General features: G+C 40.0%; 1 protein-coding gene across 1 annotated transcript in view; it reads left to right on the top strand.

Moving 5' to 3' along the window:
* The window catches only part of LOC126277970 (dynein beta chain, ciliary-like), a 694,172-nt gene that overhangs the window by 656,807 nt on the left and 12,630 nt on the right, over positions 1–24,735 (top strand). The window contains exon 35 of the mRNA XM_049977623.1: positions 10,594–10,767. Within this exon, the coding sequence (XP_049833580.1) occupies positions 10,594–10,767 (174 nt within the window). The remainder of the gene's footprint in view (positions 1–10,593; positions 10,768–24,735) is intronic.

Genomic DNA, 24,735 nt, shown 5'->3' with positions numbered 1-24,735 from the left:
CCGTACTCTCCAGATTTGGCACCTTGCGACTTCACGCTATTCCCCAAATTGAAACTCAAGTTGAAAGGCCATCGGGGGACACTAGAGAGGATTCAAGAAGCATTGCTGGCGGTGATAAACACCCTCAAAGAACAGGACTTCCAGAAAATTTTGGATAGCATCTCGTATTGTAGTCTATACATATACTACCACTGATCACGACCATTCATCCCAGCCTAGACAAACCATACATTTCCTCTTCTCCTCCAAGAGCAGTTCAGTCACGGGCATTTCCTATCCAAAGGTACAATCACATGTAAAAACAGTCATCTCATATGAGACTTGCTGGCATTATTGTACAGGATTTCTTGTGGGTAAAATGATAAATCAGCTGTCTTTTCACATGATTGCCCAGTACCAAACTGATGCTAACTGAAAATTTCACCACTCAACTTCCAAGCATGTTGCACATTGTACCTGCAGTTATTCAATGTACCCATGCCATTTTTATACCCAAATAGACGTCCATGATCAGGTCCCACGAATTATGCTAATGTGGGAAATGCCCTCCAGCACATCCTCTGTTCCCCTCATCCAAAATCTCCACTTTTATCCATCCTTAGCATACCTCTTCCCAATCCCGTGCCATCACCTCTTCCGCTGTTCTTTCATTTTCCCCTCTCTTTCTCTCTCTGTGTCCAGTGCTTTCCAGTACTTTCCCTTGACCCTCCACATCTCACTGTCTCACACTTCTGTCCTCTCCTAGCCACTCAATTCTTTCATCTCCCCCTACAAACTTGTGCAAGGGCAGTCGGCAGACATTCTTAAATGCCACAGCTATGCATGTGCAGCTTTGTGTGTGTGGCGTTGTGTGAGCAATGGAGAGAGAGAGAGAGAGAGAGAGAGAGAGAGAGAGAGAGAGAGAGAGACCAAGCTAAATTAATACTTTAAATGCTCATTGTACATTAAAGGTAACAAAACTTTTAGTCGTAACAAAAATATCAGTAAATTTGTGCCATTACTAGTTTTGTGTACTCTCAGTATTTCACAAAAATATTAACTGAATATAATTCAACTAACAGATATTATGATTTATCTTGATTGTGTAGAGGCTGCAAAGTGACATACCTCTATTTCTGTGGCAGTAAACAGTTGTGCCTCTTGTAATATCTCCACTAATCCAACTGGAACTGAAATAATTTGCTCTTACTTTTTATGCTGATATAACATTCTGTAAACAACTTTAATTCTTTTTCATAAATAAATTTAACTTTCATGAATAATTTTTATTTTCTTTCAAAAGTAAATTTCACTGTTCCGGGAATTTAAGCTTAAAAAATGTGGTACATGTAGATTTTGTAACTCAATTATCACTAAATAATACTAATTTTTAAATATTTTTTTGGGAAATTCATTTTTAAAAATTTTTTAGGTATTGTCCTTCTTTGCATGAAGCTTTTTAACTGAATGCCTTGAATGTTACAATGGACAAGTGTGTGAAATGCCACAGAATCATCAGAAATGGCAAAAAGTGTAAGGGATGTAGGGGTTATCTACAAGTAGGATGTTGTAATACAGACTACATGAGGGATGCTCCCTTTTGGATGTGCAGTGATTGCTGCTACTGCTAAATGATACTGGAAAAAGAACAGCTTATCTTGAAATTAGATCAGAAGATTGGATAACAGTCAAGCTTTCCAAAAAAAATGATAATACCAAGAAGACAAATCAAGTCTGATTGCTTGAATCTAGCTGTCTCTAATGCTTTGGAGACTGAGGAGAAAACCATTCAGACACCCCAAGGAGTGTTACAAAGCAGTTTGACAGTAAAGGGCACAAGGTGCAAACTAAGAGTCGGAAGAAAGTCTTTTTGCTGGCTGATAATTACGAGTGAGGAATGTCAGAATGGATTCAGAACTCTTTGGGAAGAGATTACCAGTATTGTTAAGACAAGTGCTCAGTGGTGCCACCTGTGATTTAGGCACTTTGGCGAAGGATCTCTGAAAAGAAGATCATGTAATTGTAGTAGAGACTACAGGCTGCTGTTGAACTGTAACCAAAATTAAACAGTCAAGCGTGACACCAGGCACATTGCTAGGAATGCTACTCAAGTAAGTGTGATGATTGTTCACTCTCTCAACGATGTGATGTGCACTGGATACAGCATTCTATGGAGCTTATTAATGCAGAGCTTGGAAAATCAAAAGTTATAAAAAACTGACCCGACAGTTTTGTCATATCCACCATATTGATGGATTTAACTTTCTGATTTCTGGATTTATGATTTAACTTTATTTAGGTCTTGTAAATTAACTATCTGGACAAGAGTTCAGACAATAATATTATAATCTCAGCTACGAATGCAAATTGCTTCTGCTGATATGCTCTTGTGAAAATGGCAGAATTCTTTTTTTTTTTTACTGATAAATATAAAAGGAAAGTTTCTGGTGTGGGTATAATAATATTTAAATTATCTTAGTAATATGACCTTACAAATTTAAACCCAAGTATACCAATTTAAGAGCTGCTGTACGACATCAAGACAAACATTCAAAAGTATATTTGAGGAATGTTGGCAATGAATGAAACAATACTTACATCTAAATTAAAATGTGTCAGATACATAAAAAAGGCAATAATTGACACAATTACAAAGTAAGATGCAGCCAATAAATAAGTCAACACTCATAGCCAACCTTGTAAACAAAATATACAGAAACAGAAACCTATCTGTTGATCTGATGTAATTACATTTTTCTGTAGACATATGAGTTTCAACTTTATCTTCAAGGATAAAAGCTGAAACAGCAAATTAAAATTGTGCCATAGTTGGGACTTGATCTCAGGTCTCCTGTTTACTTGGCACATGTGCTATCCATTACAGCACCATAGTTTTATGGCTACCACAGCTGCATGGACTACCTAAGATCAAGGCCCTCCATAACACAAATTTCAGTTCAAACCTTCAGTTCATTTTACTATTGCCAAGGATCTCCAACATTGCCACCAGAGATGTATAGGTCAACATCCAGGAGCATGGCACGTTGGGCTGAGGTGGCCCATGTGAAGTGGATGGAAAAGTGTTGAAGTTGTGAAGGAATGAAGATAGGTTGTCTTGGTTCTGGATCCATATCTTGAAAATATCATCAGTGAATCTGAACCAGACAGAGGAATGGGTCCAAAGGAATGACTCATTAAACTAAATGGAAGAACTGAGGAAAGATCATTCACCATTCCCTTCCAGTTGGTCTTGTTCCTGACCAATTCTTACTCCTCGTTCCAGTTCCGCCATTCTTCATTCTTGTCTCTGTCTCATATAGTTTGTCTCATCCCTTGTTTCAAATTTGCCATTCCTCCTTTCTGCCTCAGCTTTGTTCATTTTTGGGTGGTTACTTGTTTGTCATTCCAATGCCACCATTCTTTTACTTGTAGTTCTCTTCGTACATTGTGTTTGCCCTTTCTTCTTCAATTTCAAACACTTCTAAAAATCTCAATTTTCTTTGTGTATGCAACCCAGCATCCATAAGTGCTAATTTATAATTTTCCTAAAATTATAGATTATAATTAACAAAAGAAGTCGAGTTTGCTGGAACTCATTTTTTGATATGATAGAACATCCTTTTGAAAACAAAACAAAATGCCCATTATTCCCACCTTACCATTTAAAAATAGTCTGACATACAGCTGGTCATTCTTTTAAGGGCTACAAAGGCAGTCTATTTTTATTTGTTTGATTCACTTCGGCCACTAACTTCTTCGGTTCAAATTTCGAAAATTTCTGAACCCATCTAAGTTTGACTTGTGATACTTGTGGGTTGACTGTTACATACAATATAACGGCAACCATCCACTTTTTATAATGTCATTTACTTATTTAAATAGTGCCATTACCAGCTTCGACCTGACAGGTTCATCATCACATGGGTTGTTTGTGTTGAGACATTTTACATTAGCTTTCACTTTTTGTTCTCCCAGACGATGAAATTTCCTTGGGATGGAGATGCAGTTGAAAAATCCACACGACTGCCTGAAGGAAATTTCATCATTTGGGAGAACAAAAAGTGAAAGCTAATGTAAAATGTATCTTAATGTGAACAAGCCATGTGATGATGAACCTGTCAGTTCGAAATCAGTAATGGCACTATTTAAATAAACAAACAGAATTACAAAAAGTGTCTGGTTGCTGTTATCTTCTCTGCAAGAGTTAACCTACATTTTGTACAAGCCATGGGCTTAGAATGTCAGATTTTGACAAAATAGCCTTACGATATTTATCTAGAAGGGGGTTTAATGAACTGGCCCTCTTCAATTATCGTCGTACTTACAGCATTTGAAAGCCATTGTGCAGACACTCGTACAACAGTATGACACAGTTCTGAAAAAGCTTGATAAATTGTCTTTGAAATTTAGGAGATTTCTGAGCTGTGTTAAGTATAAACAGTTTTACATTTCAAACAAAGATTCCAAGACTTACCAAGCGGGAAAGCGCCGGCAGACAGGCACATGAACAAAACACACAAACACACACACAGAATTACGAGCTTTCGCAACTGGCAGTTGCTTCGTCAGGAAAGAGGGAAGGAGAGGGAAAAATGAAAGGATGTGGGTTTTAAGGGAGAGGGTAAGGAGTCATTCCAATCCCGGGAGTGGAAAGACTTCCCTTAGGGGAAAAAAAGGACAGGTGTACACTCGCACACACACACACACACACACACACACACACACACACACACACACACACACACACACACACACACACACACACACACACACACACACACACATATCCATCCGCACATACACAGACACAAGCAGACATATTTAAAGGCAAAGAGTAAGGGCAGAGATGTCAGTCGAGGCGGAAGTACAGAGGCAAAGAAGTTGTTGAAAGACAGGTGAGGTATGAGCGGCGGCAACTTGAAATTAGCGGAGGTTGAGGCCTGACGGATATCGAGAAGAGAGGATATACTGAAGGGCGAGTTCCCATCTCCGGAGTTCGGATAGGTTGGTGTTGGTGGGAAGTATCCAGATAACTCGGACGGTGTAACACTGTGCCAAGATGTGCTGGCCGTGCATCAAGGCATGTTTAGCCACAGGGTGATCCTCATTACCAACAAACACTGTCTGCCTGTGTCCATTCATGCGAATGGACAGTTTGTTGCTGGTCATTCCCACATAGAAAGCGTCACAGTGCAGGCAGGTCAGTTGGTAAATCACGTGGGTGCTTTCACATGTGGCTCTCCCTTTGATCGTGTACACTTTCCGGATTACAGGACTGGAGTAGGTGGTGGTGGGAGGGTGCATAGGACAGGTTTTACACCGGGGGCGGTTGCAAGGGTAGGAGCCAGAGGGTAGGGAAGGTGGTTTGGGGATTTCATAGGGATGAACCAAGAGGTTACGAAGGTTAGGTGGACGGCGGAAAGACAATCTTGGTGGAGTGGGAAGGATTTCATGAAGGATGGATCTCATTTCGGGGGATTTTAGGATGTCGTATCCGTGCTGGAGAGCCACATTCAAGGTCTGATCCAGTCCCGGGAAGTATTCTGTCACAAGTGGGGCACTTTTGGGGTTCTTCTGTGAGAGGTTCTGGGTTTGAGGGGATGAGGAAGTGGCTCTGGTTATCTGCTTGTGTACCAGGTTGTGAGGGTAGTTGCAGGATGCGAAAGCTGTTTTCAGGTTGTTGGTGTAATGGTCGAGGGATTCAGGACTGGAGCAGATTCGTTTGCCACGAAGGCCTAGGCTGTAGGGAAGGAACCGTTTGATATGGAATGGGTGGCAGCTGTCATAATGGAGGTACTGTTGCTTGTTGGTGGGTTTGATGTGGACGGATGTGTGCAGCTGGCCATTGGACAGATGGAGGTCAACGTCTAGGAAAGTGGCATGGGATTTGGAGTAGGACCAGGTGAATCTGATGGAACCAAAGGAGTTGAGGTTGGAGAGGAAATTCTGGAGTTGTTCTTCACTGTGAGTCCAGATCATGAAGATGTCATCAATAAATCTGTACCAAACTTTGGGTTGGTAGGGTGGCAGGTGATTGGCGTGAAAGGAAGTGCTCCATTGCAGCGAGGCCCTGGACGTGCGGGGAACCATTGATGCCACTTCCCTATACACGAATATCCCGCACGTCCAGGGCCTCGCTGCAATGGAGCACTTCCTTTCACGCCGATCACCTGCCACCCTACCTAAAACCTCTTTCCTCGTCATCTTAGCCAGCTTCATCCTGACCCACAACTTCTTCACTTTTGAAGGCCAGACATACCAACAATTAAAGGGAACAGCCATGGGTACCAGGATGGCCCCCTCGTATGCCAACCTATTTATGGGTCGCTTAGAGGAAGCCTTCTTGGTTACCCAAGCCTGCCAACCCAAAGTTTGGTACAGATTTATTGATGACATCTTCATGATCTGGACTCACAGTGAAGAACAACTTCAGAATTTCCTCTCCAACCTCAACTCCTTTGGTTCCATCAGATTCACCTGGTCCTACTCCAAATCCCATGCCACTTTCCTAGACGTTGACCTCCATCTGTCCAATGGCCAGCTGCACACATCCGTCCACATCAAACCCACCAACAAGCAACAGTACCTCCATCATGACAGCTGCCACCCATTCCCTACAGCCTAGGCCTTCGTGGCAAACGAATCTGCTCCAGTCCTGAATCCCTCGACCATTACACCAACAACCTGAAAACAGCTTTCGCATCCCGCAACTACCCTCCCAACCTGGTACAGAAGCAGATAACCAGAGCCACTTCCTCATCCCCTCAAACCCAGAACCTCTCACAGAAGAACCCCAAAAGTGCCCCACTTGTGACAGAATACTTCCCGGGACTGGATCAGACCTTGAATGTGGCTCTCCAGCACGGATACGACTTCCTAAAATCCTGCCCCGAAATGAGATCCATCCTTCATGAAATCCTTCCCACTCCACCAAGAGTGTCTTTCCGCCGTCCACCTAACCTTCGTAACCTCTTGGTTCATCCCTATGAAATCCCCAAACCACCTTCCCTACCCTCTGGCTCCTACCCTTGCAACCGCCCCCGGTGTAAAACCTGTCCTATGCACCCTCCCACCACCACCTACTCCAGTCCTGTAATCCGGAAAGTGTACACGATCAAAGGGAGAGCCACATGTGAAAGCACCCACGTGATTTACCAACTGACCTGCCTGCACTGTGACGCTTTCTATGTGGGAATGACCAGCAACAAACTGTCCATTCGCATGAATGGACACAGGCAGACAGTGTTTGTTGGTAATGAGGATCACCCTGTGGCTAAACATGCCTTGATGCACGGCCAGCACATCTTGGCACAGTGTTACACCGTCCGAGTTATCTGGATACTTCCCACCAACACCAACCTATCCGAACTCCGGAGATGGGAACTCGCCCTTCAGTATATCCTCTCTTCTCGATATCCGTCAGGCCTCAACCTCCGCTAATTTCAAGTTGCCGCCGCTCATACCTCACCTGTCTTTCAACAACTTCTTTGCCTCTGTACTTCCGCCTCGACTGACATCTCTGCCCTTACTCTTTGCCTTTAAATATGTCTGCTTGTGTCTGTGTATGTGCAGATGGATATGTGTGTGTGTGTGTGTGTGTGCGCGAGTGTACACCTGTCCTTTTTTTCCCCTAAGGGAAGTCTTTCCACTCCCGGGATTGGAATGACTCCTTACCCTCTCCCTTAAAACCCACATCCTTTCATTTTTCCCTCTCCTTCCCTCTTTCCTGACGAAGCAACTGCCAGTTGCGAAAGCTCGTAATTCTGTGTGTGTGTTTGTGTGTTTTGTTCATGTGCCTGTCTGCCGGCGTCTTCCCGCTTGGTAAGTCTTGGAATCTTTGTTTTTAATATATTTTTTCCCATGTGGAAGTTTCTTTCTATTTTATTTACAGTTTTACATTTCAGTAGTCGTAAGTAGCCGAGTGTATAGCAGAGAAGCTCATAATTGTAAACTTGTTGATTCGAATCTCACTATTAACAACTTTTTTTACTTTTATATAATCCCACGTTTATTAACAAATTGAAATATTAATTAACAAAAGCTGAACTACAGTTTTTTAAAATAAAATTGTCTTTTTAATTTCTGGTTGTATAAGGTTCAACTAAAATTTGATGCACACAATTAGATGAAAAAAGGAATGGTGGCCAAATAAAAATGAATGGATCCCAAAATGGACTGGTTACCAGTGAACTAGTTCCCAATGACAAATGAATTTCCCTGTCTCTAGTAGGAAGTAGGCATCAACAGTGGTGAATGGGGATCCAGACAGTAATGAGGTGGAGATGGTTGTGAGTCAGTGTGGCAGAAGTGGTTTCTATCTTTGATACGAGAGACTAGGCTCTGGGCAGGTGGTTGGAGGTGCTGGTGGACACAAGCAGAGCACAGTAATCAGCTACAATGGGGCATCCAAGAGAGTTGAGTTTATAGGTTTTGGGAAGCATGTCGATATGAGTGTTTGTGGGCAATCATTGGGATGAGGGGGAAAATGGATTCAGGGGAGAGATTCTAACATTATCCTATTGATTTGATTAGGGATTGGAGGTTGTTGCACTTCTGGGATGATATCACTGTGGTAGAGATTGTAGATGAAGGAGCCAGGCAGTTGGCAGAAGACTTCTGTCTAGTAGTCACTATGATTATTTCACAGTCTGTGTTGCTGCTGCGAATGGCTGTTCTTTCTTCTGTTGAGAGCTGTATTCTTGGAAAGGAACCCACGGACATATGGTGAGATCAAGTTGGAGGTAGGGAAATCCTGGAAGATGGCCAGTAATTAGAAACAAAGGGCAGGGGAGGGTCATGGTTGGATGCTGGTATGAACTGCGGGGAGTGGATGGTGGTATGAAATGGTAGAAGTGTAAGGGTCAGTGTAGGATTAGATTGACTTTGGTTGGGCAGATCTGTAGCAAGGAAGTATTCCCATTCTAGGGCTCACTGTCTATGTCTCTTATGCTGCCAGAGCTACAAAAAGCTGCAAGGAGGATGTATAGGGTATTTATTCTGTCATGGATTGTGGGCTACGGGTCTTATGCTATGTCCAGCATTACATTAATATTAATATTAATATTATCACTACCTATGTTTGATGCCAGCATGCAATAACCACTCACAGATGGCAGCACTAGCAGTGGCGGGTATATAGAGCATGTTGTGGACAAATGGAAAACAATGCAATCGTCGTCGCAATAGAGGAATCATAATTCAGGATTGTAGCGATTTATCTGATGTCCAAAAGGGCATGGTCATCCTTTTAGGGCAAGGGTGGAAGCATTTCTGAAATTGCTAGGTTTGTAAACAGTTTGCATTTCACCATGATTAAAGTATGCTGTACATGGAAAATGGCACTATCCAAAATGCGTACCAAGACAGCAGCGGTGTACCACAGCTCATAGACAACAGGGGTGAACAAAGGCTACAGACATGTGTATGTGTGAGTAGAGATGCAACTGTTGAGTGACTGACCATCCAAATGAACCATGGGGCTACAAACTGTGTCCCCTCACTGGCTGTTCAGCAAATATTGCTGTGTTTGGGCTTCTGCAGCAGGTGCCTTGTTCATGCACCCACGCTGACTGATGTTCGTTGGCGATTAAGGCTGACATTTGCACACCAGTACCGCAACTAGACATCCAAGTGGCAACAGGTGTCCTTTTCAGATGAATCACATTTTAGGCTCCATCAGATTGATGGCGACTAGTGTTTACAGTATGAAACATCTGAAAGAAAACACCCTGCAACAATTGTCAGAGGGCTATGGTCTGGGGAATGTTTTCATGACCTTTTTCTGGGTAATCTCATCATTTAGAAGGCACAGTGGATCAACACAACTATGTGTCTATCATTGGAGACCATGTCCACCACCACATGCAACTCATTTTTCACCAGCACAATGTCTCGTCATCTACCAGCAGTATGTCACACAGCTCGTAGTATATGTGCATGCCAACATTTCGGCCTTCATCAGGATTGTGGTTTTATATATAGCATGATGATAAAGCTGCCTCATACCCGGAAACATTTTACTGAAGATGTCAAGAAATTTGTTTATGTTGATTGTGTGTCAAAAAGAAAACATGTTTCTTTTGTGTGTAAGTAACTATTTTGGCAACTAAAAGTGATTTTATATAACTGTGTTTATATTTCTTTTTGTTAAGACTCAAGTTTGCTACATTACCAAGTATTACAGACAGCAAAACCACTTTGTTTAAAACTGATAGATTTTCTGGAAATATCTTACATAATTAAATAAACAAATGTGGGCAAATGAAAATTAAACATGCTGTCATAATATGTTATGGCAAATTATCTAGTAAAAAAGTATTGTGAAGTAGAAAATGAGGGATATTTAGGGGAATTTTATGTCCATAAATATGTTATAAAGTGAAGCACATTCTAGTCTCTTCCCTTACAACCAAATTATTTGTATAACAAAACTAATAAAATAAGGCCACTGGACACCTAAAAAGCTGTTCCCTTGCACGTACACTGTGTATCACTACTCATGTGTAGTAGTTTGTGTCCCTTCAGAACAAGCTTCAGTTTTGTTCAATGGTATGTATATTCAAATATTGTCTGTATAACATCCACTGTTTACACATGCAAAATTTGAAATTTCAGGGTGAGCTGACAATAACGAGTGACATGGAAGACTTGGAAGCAGCACTCTTCATGGATACTGTACCAGCCTCATGGACAAAACGAGCATATCCATCCATGCTTACTCTTGGGCCTTGGTTTGTAGACTTTCTACTTCGCCTTAGAGAACTTGAGGAATGGTCTTCTGACTTCCAGGTAATTTTTTATGAAAAAAATGATTGTGCTACTATAAGGATGACATACGTTCATGTGTATAATCTAATAATTTTTACACTGATAAAAGTGCTCTTCCTGTTTCTTGAAACAAGATTTATTTAACTTCATATATTAGGCAATTTCATGTGAATAAAGTCTATTAATATTTCACAAAGCTCCACAGCCAGTATGCCATATTATTTTGTCATAAATTTAGTAGAAACTATGCAAAAATCATAAGAGACAAAACACTATTGTCTGTTATGGTTTTTGTTGTTTGCAATTACTCCATGTTTTTGTAACTATCTTACCTTTCTTACTAAATATGGTAAGATCGCAAAAGAATTAGAGTTCAAAATCTTTTTTATTTAATAAGGGTTAAACCAATGAAGTAGCAAAATCTACAAAGACTGTTACTAAAAACATACAGAGTGTATGACTTCTGAATCAGTCATTTGTTTGTTTGTCAACATAAACATAATAAACAAAACAGTTTACAAATAAGTGACTGATTCAGTAAACTGTTTTGGTTATTTGTTGTTGTTGTGATCTTCAGTCCAAAGACTAGTTTGATGCAACTCTCCACGCTAATCCATCCGTGCAAGCCTGTTCATCTCCGAGTAGTTACTGGAAGCTTCTCCTTCTCAATCAGCTTACTGTATTCACTTTTATCTCTAGGATCCCCCCCCTCCCCCCACTTCTCTACAGTACTAAGTTGGTGATCCCTTGATGCCTCAGAATGTGTCCTACCAACAACCAATTCCTTCTTCTAGTCAGATTACACCACAAATTTCTCTTCTTCCCAATTCCATTCAGTAGCTCCACTTTAGTTACGTGCTCTACCTATCTAATCTTCAGCATTCTTCTGTTGCACAACATTTCAAAAGCTTCTATTCTCTTCTTGTGTAAACTGTTTATCATCCACATTTCACTTCCATACATGGCTACACTCCATACAAATACTTTCAGAAACGACTTGCTGACACTTAAATCTATACTTGATGTTAACAAATTTCTCTTCTTCAGAAACGCTTTCCTTGCCATTGCCAGTATACATTTTATATCCTCTCTACTATGACGATCATCAGTTATTTTGCTCCCCAAATAGCAAAACTCATTTACTACTTTAAGCGTCTCATTTCCTAATCTAACTCCCGCAGCATCACCTGATTTAATTCGACTACATTCCATTATCCTCATTTTGCTTTTGTTGATGTTCATCTTATGTCCTTCTTTCAAGACACTTCTCTCTCTCTCTCTCTCTCTCTCTCTCTCTCTCTCTCTCTCTCTCTCTCTCTCTCTCTCTTTTTACTGCTTGCTCAATATACAGATTGAATAACATCAGGGATAGGCTACAAATCTGCCTCACTCCCTTCTCCACCACTGCTTCCCTTTCATGCTCTTCAATTTGTTTGTTTATTTTTATGAAATCACTAGACATATACAAAGGCTCCCATAAAAAATACTGACAAACTTTAAGAACAGGTTCCTTATATAGAAATATGTAAAAAATGTCAGTAAACATTGGCTCTAAAATTCATACCTTAAAAGATATGAGCACTTGTTCTTTTTCGATACTGTGAAATAGACCTCATCTACTGCAAGGTCTTTGCTTTCCAGATTTCTGGAGGAGGAAGTAGTGACCAAAACAAGGAAAAAGCCTAGTAAACATGGGGTCTAAAATGCATACTTAAAGAGCTATGAGCCCTTGTTCATCTTCACTAAATAATTGCTTAGAACACATGTTTATTAGACATTTTTTTGTTTTGATCCATACTGCCCCTTCCCAAAATATGAAAAAAAAGAGCTTGCAGTAGAATAGATGTGTTTCATAGTGCCACACACAAACAAGGACCCATATCTCTTAAGATACGTTTCATAGTATTGAAGATGAACAAGTGTCCATTTCTCTTAAGATATGCGCTTTAAAGCCCTTATTTACTGACTTTTTTTTCTTTTTTCTCCTTTCTTTTTTTGTATAAGGTATCTCTTGCTAAAGTTTGTTGGTGGCTTTTGTGACACCCTGTATTACCCTTTCTTTTTGTTACAATACTGGAATGTCCATGTTATGATACAATAATTTACGGAGCGACAATAACAACTCACTAAATAATTGTTCACAAGAAAAAGACAATGCATTTGAGAAGAATCATCCTTCGGAGCTAAACAGTACACATATACACACATAGATCTTTGCAGTCACATTGTCCTGGCTGGTAACATTGTAAGGGAACTGCATCTCAACCGGGATAAGGGGGTTGTGTTGAGTGTATTGGGTAAGGGAAGGAAGGAGGCAGGGAGATGTGAGAGGGAGGGTTGAGGAAGGATGACTGACGACTGTTAGTGAGATGGAGCAGGCTCATAGGGTGGGAGGAGTAGACTGGGAAGAGGAACACTGCAGAGAATTTAGTGTGAGTGCAGGATGAGTGAAGTTAAGTTCATGGGCAGGGGGTGGATGCGGGTGTTGTGCAGGGACTAATGGAGGCTGAGGCCATAAGGACTGCAGGATCAAAGGATGTGTTGCAAAGACCTCCCCAGTCTACATAACTAGATAAATCCCTGTGAGAAGATTCACCAGACCACTTTCACCCTACTGGTATTTGCCCACCACTAGAGTGTTTAAAATAATCCTGTCATGGGAGTAAGTTAAAATGAAGTGTTCAGAAGCTTGGGTTACACAACTGAGTCAACAACTTCATGAATGTTCTGACGCCCTGAAACTCTTCATACTAAGTTTTACCTTGATGATTATCTTAAGGTCATCTTCCCATAGTTCCTTGTGCTGTGGACCTGCTATGCTGTGCCACTTCTTGTGGTTTGTGACTTTGTCTCCATAAGCAGAGGTTTGAGTGCTGTAAGAGAGCTCACATCTATGCCAACTCACTCAACGACGTAACTACATTTTAAAGAACTCTTCTGTATTTGGTTGTTCTCATATTTAAAATTTAAATGTTAGCTGACAAATCTCTTATTACTCGGAACAACATAGCTGTAGTGAATCTCAGAACAGAACATAAGAGAATGACATTGTGCTCACGCTTCTTCCATTGTCTCTACTCAAATCAAATCTGAAGTGCAAACAGTGGAAGTTTTCTACATGATAACCACCTACACAATGTTTTTATATGAACATCTTTCATCTGACTGCAAGTAAGAGGTGGAACAACTTGTTACAACACAAATCCCCCCACTGAGATGAAATATGTCATGTGAAATAACTTGCTTAACTGATCCACAAAAGGTGGAACAACCTGTTATACCACAGATCCCCACACTAAGATTAAATATGTCACGTAAAATAACTTGCTTAACTGATCACAATCTTTTTACAACCTCCAAATTTTGATAAATTTTGACCCTTATTAAATCAATTTCTCTTGAGACTGAATTCAGTGCCATTTCTTCGCACAGTTCAGCAAGTCTGAGCATACGTCTTAAGTCAAACAGTTTGCATTTGTGATTACTAGGCTCAACAACAATTTCATTTTCTATTTGGGTATGCCTTTAGCACTTGGTTAAGGGATATAGTGTGTTTTTAGTACATTCATTTCTCTATCTATTTTCTTAAACTACTATAGTCATCCAATAATTCATCATTACATTGTTAGATTTTCATATCGGAAAGCATAAGAGATTTGTTCTATTTGACTTGGCTCGATCAGTAGTTCATTACTTTTGCTCTAAGGCAGTTACCTTCTGCCAACATCTTTGTGATGCCGGTGTCCCTCTCCTTACATCTCTTCACAAAAGAAATTATACAGTTATCCCTGCCAGTGATTCACCTGACCTAGACATAGACCACCTCTCCTTCGGTCCACCTACCCTTTGCTCTCTAATACATCCTTAATGCAGTAAAGGTCATTTCTTACATGGATTCACCTCACCAAAGGCTAGACTGTCCCTTCTATGGGTTCATCTATCCTTTTTTGCTCCCTCATACATACATATATAAAATTGGATCCACTCTATCTTAAATTCTATGCACAGCTCATGACCCTTACTTCTATAACTTTCAATGATGATTTCCCTGTATCCTAATGACTTTTCCCAACTATTTCAAATGGATGTTTCCTGACTTCTACATAATATTCTTCTACATTTACCAACGATACTCTGCAAACCAATGTGAGGTGCATGGCAGAGGGTACGTCCCTTTGTATCAGTTGTTAGGGTTTCTTCCTGTTCCATTCACGTATGGAGTGTGGGAAGAGTAATTGTTTGAATGCCACTGTGCATGGAATAATTATTCTAATAAGATATAATTTTACAAATTTGATAAAACCATGAACTAACACAAAAACATTTTCATACCCTCCTCTTGATGCAGGCAAAGGACCAAATAAGTTCATACTCACTATATCAAGTCTTTTTGTGGTTCCACATCATACATTTGACCTTGCATTATCTTATTAGTTGCCCAAACTTTCTGACGTCTATCACACATCTCTACTCTTTTCTGTACATGTTGTTAAAGATAACAGCCGCACTTAACTTGGTAATACATTTCCTTTCCCCATAGTTACCAAACTTTTGTGTATAGTTAGTTAACTAATCCACATGTTGCTCAGGAAAACAAGCTTTCCATTAGGTTTCAGTGTTCTTTCTCCTCCTAAACAAGATACCTTTACTCAATCTATAATACTCTGCTACCTTGGAATATTCTTGGTTTCCCAGGTAACTTGTAAGTGACTTCAGCTTATCATCCATATTCTGTTCTTACCTTAGTTCCTTACAAAACCTCTTCAGTTTACCTTCCTCATCAACTTTGATCATTGAAGCAAAAAGTAAGTAGACCCTCTTTATACAAGTCTCATTCTCATTTCCGTCTTCTACACTTCTAGGTAATGTATCAGCAACTACATTTTCAGACCCATTCAGCTACTTAATATCATACTGCTGAATATACAAAGCCCAACAAGTTAAGTCATGGATGTTTAAGTTTGTAAAAATGTCATTCCCTGTGATCACTGTACAGAATCAGTTTGTGCCCAGCAAATACAGATGAAATCATTGCAAACCAATTATAACAGCCAATGTGTCCTGTTCTGAAATGCAATACCTCCTTTCTGATTGCCGCAAAGATGTACTAGCAAAAACTATACTTTTATGAACCTCTTCCTCTCCTTCCTTATTCACTTGAAACAATTCCAAAGCAACTCCAAACCAACAGCATCCATCATTAAACAAAAAGGAATAGTGAAGTCTGGATGATTTCACTGTTAACTGTTACATAAAGCTTCCCTCCGTTCTTCTAGTGCTGGACTCTGAAGTCCACTTATAAGATTTGTCTTTCTTAACAGATTTCTCAAGCTTGGAGCATTGTTACAAAACAATAAAATCTTAATAGACCATGCCCTTCAATAGACCCTACCCTTCAATTTTTTTCTGGCAGTGAGAGCTTTAAATTACCTTATAGTCTTAATTTTCTCCAGACCTGGAAGAATTCCTTCCCCAGCAATGATATGTCCCAAAAATTTCAATTCTCTTTTTACAAATTCACTCTTAACCAACTTGTAGCCTGCTCCTCCTTGTGCATTAGTCCCTCTGCTCTTTCCAGATAATTAATAAATTTATTAATCTCATACCTGGGAGCAGCAATTATTTTATTATGCCAGGCTTCTTTCCATCAAAAACCACTACATTCTTCTCTGGCTCTTAAGTTGTTAGTGAAATATGATATTTCAGCAACCCACTTTAAAGCAAACCTTTTCACACTCTCCTTTCTGCGATTAAATTTTTCCCCAGACCAGAAATTGTTGTCAGTTCGATCTGCTTTTGTTTACCTCAATATTCTTTGAAAAACACATCTTCAAACTTTTCCAAAGTAATGTATCTTTCATTAGCAATCACACTCCAGGTCCCAGCTTTTCCCATAAATTTTGATGACATAAAACCAATCTATTGCTTGCTGATGCACAGTCTTGGTAACACATTTTCAAATTCATTCCAAAATATCTTGGGATGCACATGTCCAGCAGGATCAAAATGTAAGAACTGTCTGTTAGTAATGTAAGCCACTTCAGCCAACTCTTTTATCACACTACCACTCACACTGTTAGCACCAACTTTTATATTATGTTCTACTTTAGTTAGTCTGTTGTTATGATCATGTGATTCATTTGCTACCAGGCCACCTTATCAGTCAAATGACCAGTGCTAGCTTCTTCTTCTTCCACACAACTTTTACAGCTTTTAAACAGTTTTGACTTTTCCTCATTGATTTTACTATTGTATGCTCACTTTCACATACACCTAGAACTGTAGCTACTTTGTGCTCTGCTTTCTGAATGTTTTCTTGTATCTGATCCTTTCTTTGCTTGCTTCCATTATCTACCCTTTTTTATAATCTCTGTTAATTACTTTCTTACACTATCTGAGGATTTCTTACAATTTTTTTAGTGAGTTTCGATGTGGTCTCTTTGTTTACACGAGTACCCTTGGTGGATTTACTACAATTCGTAGAAACTAAGTTGGAGGAGGACATCTTACATCTATTCATTTGATCAACTAATACAAAAATATTTTCACACCCTCCTCTTGAGGCAAACGACCAAACACGTTCATACTCACTAGATTAAGTCTTTTTGTGGTTCCACATCATACATTTGACATTGCATTGTCTCATTAGGCCCTAACTTTCTGACATCTGTCACACACACTACTTGTTTCTGTTGTTAAAGATAACAGCCTCACTTAACTTGGTTATACATTTCCTTTCCCCATAGTTACCAAACTTTTGTGTATACTTAGTTAACTAATCCACATGTTGCTCAGGAAAACAAGCTTTCTGTTAAGTTTCAGTGGTCTTTCTCCTCCTGAACAAGATGCCTTTAAGCAATCTATAGTACTCTGCTACCTTTCGATATATTTGGTTTCCCGAGTAACTCTATGTACTTTTTATTTAATGAACAATATTTTGAGCAGACTGACAGTGTTGCTATGGGTAGCCCTTTGTCTACCATAGTAGCTAACCTTTTTATGGAAGACTTCAACAATAAAGCACTTCAGTCAGAGGTGTTGAAACCTAAATGTTTCTGGAGATATGTGGACGACACTTTTGTAGGAGCAGCAACGCTTCTGGATTTCTGGAATATCTTAACTCCCTCCATCCCAGCATTTGCTTCACCATGGAAGTAGAGAAGAATGGAGACCTCCTGTTTCTTGATGAAGTCTTGGTCCGCAAAAAAGAAGATGGTTGCTTGGGTCACAGTGTGTTTTGCAAACCGACTCACACTAATCTGTATCTACGAGCAACGAGCTGTCATCACCCCTCTCAACGTAGCGGCATGTTTTGGACTCTGGTTCATAGGGCTAGAATTATCTCTGATGCATGGAGCTTATCAACAGAGCTTAGCCATCTGCATTCTGTATTTGTACAAAACAGTTACTCTGATAAATAGATCCATAGTGCGTTTAAACCTGCATGCACTAAAGCTCAAGAACAGCCAGAAGAAACAGAGAACTCCAAGAGGGTGGTTCTTCTACTGTGCGTTAGACGCGTGTCCTTTAAGATTGGCAGGCTAATTAGAAAACATCAAATAAAATGTGCCTTCCTCCCTCCAGCACGTGTGCAAATTATGCTGGGTTGTGTAAAAGATGACCTAAGGAGACCAGGGATATATAAAATCCCATGCCAGTGTGGGAAATTATACATTGACCACGTGTGTCACACTGTTAAGGATAGATGTGCTGAACATAGACGTCACACCACAGACTGGGCCAGCCAGAGAAGTCTGCAGTGGCTGAACACTGTCTTGACATGGGACACAGCATGAACTACAGAGAGGCAAAGATCCTTTCATCTGCTTCCAAGTACTGGGAATCCATCATTAAAGAAGCAGTCGAAATTTGTATAAGTAATGACCTGATCAATAGGGACATAGGATTTCAATGCACAATGCAGCAAGACATGGGAACCAGCACTGGCGGTACTAAAGCATTGTTGGCCGCAGTCTAACGAAGCGGAGTCAGTACGGACAGAGAATCAAAGTCCACACATTTAAACTGGGCACAGACACACTGCCCGCAGGTGTGCTGGGCCACAATTTCAGTCGTGCTTTTCCTGCGCCGTGAATGAGAAGCCTGTGGCTCATTTGTATGGCAATGGGCACTGGATGTCGCTGTACTCTGATTCGTCTACAATGATGTGATACCATAGCCTTAACCCTTGGCGCCTGCGCTCTTCTAGTGAGTCAGTGGATATGTTGGCGAGCCATTGCAGCAACACGTCAGTAAGCACCTGAACATGACAAGCAGCTGTCTCGTTGAATTGAGGGACGTACAGTTGATCATGTATCAGCTAGACTATTTTTTCCGGTGGGTACATGTGCTGCTAAGATTGTGGGGAACTGAGGGAATCGCAGCAGATGAGAAACTGTTTGCCTTGAAGACACCTCATCTGCTTGAATGCCTTTAGGATCACATGGAACTCTGCAGTAAATACAGTATATTCATGAGGAAGGTAGATCCAAAGGACACAGTTAGGGAACACTACTTAACAGCCAAGGGAGTCCCCTGGTTTGGAAGTATCAGTGTATACAACTTTGAAACTGTGATGCCTTTCTAAAATTTTAAAAAACAGAGTGTGAAACATGAAATCTGGAGTGAAATCTTTTTTATAATGTGACGAGTCTAAAATAATTGTGGGTTTCTGTAGGAGACAAGTTGGTAATCAGCTCCAACCATAGTGTAAAACTTTAAAACCAGCCACACCCATCTAATTCACGGAGTTGCCTGAAGATAATTTGCCTCCAAGTACCACAGTCCTTCTTGGTATCAAAAAATTTAGTTATATGTTGATGCTGTCGCAGGAAGACTGTTGTACAGGTGCTTCCAGGAGGATCAGGTTGTCAAAGGTGGAGCACACTGAAAGTGACAGAGGAGCTGTGCCCATCCATGCTAACGTATTCCTCACGATTCTGGTGAGGACAGACTTATGATAATTATTCAGATATGTGTACCTCTTCCCAAGTTTCAAAAGTGCATTTAAAATTATCTTTTGTCATGAGTTGGGGAAGTCCTGGCAGCCAAATGAGGTTAAAAAGGGTGAGAAGGATTTCCTTTCTCTTCCCTGTAAGGTGCCATAAGATGATATAATTCTTTTTCATCCCAGTTTATATTCTGGTGACTTTGATAAGGCCATTGAAACAAGAACATTTTGTTGGTGCTGTTGCACTGTTTGCTATGAGGGTCTGTTATCCTTTTCAGTATCAGAGCCAAACACTATTTCAGTGTAGGAAGGTTTCGTTGCTGGCCTAGTGGTGCAGGCTTGCAGCTGTGTTGACAGTTGCAGGTCCATGTGCCTTGCTCATCTGTCAAAGTCCGGGTGCCAACACTAGTCGTCTGTATAGTCTACTTCAGTGCTGAGGGAAATGACTTCACGAAACTGGGTGGCTGCACAGCCGTAAATGCTTTCTTCATATTGGACTACGAGAGACATTGGATGACTTTTAAATTCCTTGCTTTCCTTCTCATCAGCAAAGATAGAAAATTGCTTGCGCCAAACTGGGTGGGATTGAGGGCCTACATACATGGATTGGCCAGTGCATGGAATACGTGGTTCATGAACAGTGGAGCCCCATCCTTCACACATAGCCTGACTATTATAACCCATGACAGTGAGACTGAAGTGTCAACATTCACAGCAGCACATAGAGTTAGGTACATAGGGCCATCACAATATATTCAGGCAGTAAATTGAAGGTCAGGATAAGGGATAGTGATTCCTGGAGCTCACCCCCAATCCTTTTCGTAAAATTCTGAAAGTTAGTGACACATTTGCTTTCCCATTAGCATTAGAGTTCTTTGGTATCTATATCCATAATGTCCTGGGAATTACAACTCGCTTACAAAAATTAAGCCCAGTGTTGATAGCATATTTTCCAAGGAGTTTGGCATTTAACAATTTATTCACTTGGGTAGCTTTCAGTGTCTCAATCAGGAGTGAACCATTGCGCAGCCTCTTGATGGATTTGAGTTATCCTGCAAGTACCTCTACAACTTGATGGCTATAGAAAGGCAACTATTTTTCAAATGAAGCTTCCATTGTCTTTCACATCAATAAATACATTGTCTACATTCACAGCCACCTCACGTGGACTGGCCACATGGTGTCTCTTGGGAGCCTGTGTGTTTATATTGTCCAACTGACTTAATGGAACTCCCACAAGCAGCTGGGGGAGTAAGTGTACACCCAGACAGAGACCTGCTTGCCTGGGTAATCCTTCTAATATTGAGGTGCTCTTCCATCTCAATAGCCAAGGTTCTCATCAGTGTAGAGCACACGTTGAGATTGAGATTTTTTTAATAGAGGTTCATACCATATTCATGATCCGTGTGGATATGTTGAAATCTCCATTCCCTATGACACACAATGTTTCTCACTGAAGTGACACACAATGTTCCTCACTGAAGCATGTGCGGAGCTTACAGTTAACAGAGGACTGGCAGTGTTGACCAGTACCCAGACCAAGAAAGCCATACCCTCCATGTCTGTGTCAAGCAAATGAGTGCTGGCCTCCCTGAGGTGCTCACCATTTGTCATGAGGTGCTCACCATTTGTCATGACCCAAGAGGCACATGTCGCTTGTTGTTGTAATGGGTGCAGTGAGCATTATCCTTCTGTGAGAATTAGGTTGGAGGTATCCATTCTGTAGTATTGACGTCAATCACTGTCCTTTTACCATACCCCTGACTCAGGTGATACAGTTGATGAATAATTCAAAGAAAACTTCAGCCTCATTTCAAATAGGTACCCTACTCATACAATTATAGTTGATGACTTCAATCTACACTCAGTGTATCAGCAAAATACATTATTACAGTTGGTGGTAGGCATAAAACATTGTCCGAATATATACTGAATGTTTCGTCCAAAAATTACTTTGAACAACTAGTACAAGAGCACACTCAAAGTGTAAATTGTTGCAAAAACATGCTTGACCTCTTTGCATCAAATAATTCTGAGCAAATAGAGAGCATCATGATGGATACAAGAATTAGTGACTATAAGGTCATTGTATATTGTATATTGAGGAAGCAGTAAAGGAAACAAAAGAAAAATTCAGAGTAGGAATTAAAATCCATGGAGAAGAAATAAAAACTTTGAGGTTCGCCAATGACATTGTAATTCTGTCAGAGACAGCAAAGGGCCTGGAAGAGCAGCTGAATGGAATGGACAGTGTCTTGAAAGGAGAATATAAGATGAACATCAACAAAAGCAAAAAGAGGATAATGGAATGTAGTCGAATTAAGTCTGGTGATGCTGAGGGAATTAGATTAGAAAATGAGAAGATTAAAGTGGTAAATGAGTTTTGCTATTTGGGGAGCAAAATAACTGATGATGGTTGAAGTGGAGAGGATATAAAATGTAGACTGGCAATGGCAAGGAAAGTGTTTCTGAAGAAGAGAAATTTGTTAACATCGAGTATAGATTTAAGTGTCAGCAGTCGTTTCTGAAAGTATTTGTATGGAGTGTAGCCATGTAATAGAAGCTTGTGAAATGTGGTGCTACAGAAGAATGTTGAAGATCAGATGGGTAGATCACATAATTAATGAGGAGGTATTGAACAGAATTGGGGAGAACAGAAATTTTTGGCACAACTTGACTAGAAGAAGGGATCAGTTGGTAGGTCTGATTCCTGAGGCATCAAGGGATCGCCAATTTAGTATTGGAGGGCAGAGTGTAGGGTAAAAATCGTAGAGGGAGACCAAGAGATGAATACACTAAACAGACTCAAAAGGATGTAAGTTGCAGTACCTACTGGGAGAGTGTAGGGTAAAAATCGTAGAGGGAGACCAAGAGATGAATACACTAAACAGACTCAAAAGGATGTAAGTTGCAGTACCTACTGGGAGATGAAGAAGCTTGCACAGGATAGAGTAGCATGGAGAGCTGCATCAAACCAGTCTCTGGACTGAAGACTACAACAACAACAACAACAACAACAACAATGTCACTGTAGCAAAACAACACTGTAACATCTGCATCCTCCAGAAATAGATGCAAAATATGTCTCTTTAGAAAATCAATTAAAATCACTTGACTCCTTCCTAAGAAACATTTTCCACCCCTTCCAATCTGACTACGTAGGTGTAGACCAGTGTGGTTTAAATTCAAAGAAATAGTCTTTATCACAAATGAGAGATATATACCAAATAAATTAATAAGAGATGGTACTGATCCCCCATGGTGCACCAAACAGGACATAACACTGTTGGGAGAGGAAAAAAACCAAGTTTAAAAGAATGCAAAACCAGCAAGATTGTTTAAGTCTCACAGCAGATATAAAGTCAGAAAATCAATGCACAATGCTTTTAATAGTAACCACAAAGAAAATCTTGTCTCAAAATCTGGCAGAAAAAAAACAAAGAAATTCTTATTGTATTTGAAGTACACCAGTGGTAATAAACAGTCAATACCATCACTACATGGTAGCATCAGTAATGTTACTGATGACTGTGCCACTAAAGCAGACTTACTGAACACGGTATTCTGAAATTCCTTAATCAAAGAAGATGAAGTAAATATTCCAGAGTTTGAATTAAAAACAACATGAGTAACTTAAACACAGATATTCTTGGTGTAGCAAACCCATAAATCAAGGAATAAACGCAAGGCCTAAGGTTCAGATTGTTCACCAGTTAGGTTCCATCCGGAGTATGCATCTTGTACAACCACTCGCTCGTCAGAGGATCCATAACCAAAGACAGGAAAGTTTCTCAGGTAACACCAATACTCAAGAAAGGAAATAAGGGCAATCCCCGAATTACAGACCCATACCATGTCAATTTGCCATAGGATTTGGGAGCATACACTGTTCGAACATTAGAAATTATTGCCAAGAAAATCATTTAATGACAAATTGCCAACATAGATTCAGAAAATATTGTTCTTGTGAAACACAACTAGTTCGTTACTCTCATTGCAGTAATGAGTGCTGTTGACAGGGGATGTCACACTAATACTATATTTTAGATATCCGGAAGGCTTTTGACACCATTCCTCCGAAGTGATTGCTAATCAAATTGTGTGTCTATGTGTCAGAAAGGTTGCAGTTCATAATAACTGAAAGAAAGTGGCTGAGTAAAACAGAAGTAATATCTGGCATTCCCCAAGAAAGTATTATAGGCCTTTTTCTGTTCCTAATCGGTATTAAATAATTTTTGAGACATCCCAGCAGCCCTCTTGGATTGTTTGCAGATGATGCTGTCATTTACCATATTGTAAAGTTATCGGATGATCAAAACCAACTGCAAAATTATTTAGACAAGAGATCTGTATGGTGCAAAAAGTGGCAATTAACACTAAATAATGAAGAATGTAAAGTCACCTAACTGAGTACTAAATGAAATCCATTACACTTTGGTTAAAAGCTAATCACACACATTTAAAGGCTGTGACTTCAGCTAAATACTTAGGGATTACAGTTAATTGGAAAGTCACGTAGTGTGGGGAAAGCAAACCAAAGACTGGTATTTATTGGCAAAACACTTAGAAAATGCAATAGGCGTACTAAAGAGACTGCCTACACTATGCATAACTGTCCTTCATGAAATAGGGATGAGAGTTCCATGGACATGATTACCAAATTGGGGTGGCAATTATTAAAACAAAAACCTTTTTGTTGCAGAAGGATTTTCTCATGAAATTTCAATCAACAAATTTCTCCTTTGAATGTGAGAATATTTTGTTGGCACTCACTACATATGGAGAACTGGTCGTCATAATAAAATGAGATATATCAGAGCTTGCACAGAAAGATTTAAGTGTTCATTTTTCCCATGTGCTGCCAACCCTTAATTTGATTTGCAGAGTAATGATGCAGATTTAAATGTAGGAAGAATGACAGATGAAGTGTCAAATGCAGGTAGATTGTTTGATTCTATGTAGAGACTTTGTGCTGGCCATTTATATTGAGAGAAGTTTGATGTTATATATTCAGTGATGTATTTGGTTGTTATCAATAT

Source organism: Schistocerca gregaria, chromosome 6, assembly GCF_023897955.1.
Source record: "Schistocerca gregaria isolate iqSchGreg1 chromosome 6, iqSchGreg1.2, whole genome shotgun sequence".
NCBI classification, from domain to species: domain Eukaryota; kingdom Metazoa; phylum Arthropoda; class Insecta; order Orthoptera; family Acrididae; genus Schistocerca; species Schistocerca gregaria.
The sequence above is the reverse complement of the archived record's forward strand: the minus strand, read 5'-3'. Positions and strand labels throughout refer to the sequence as shown.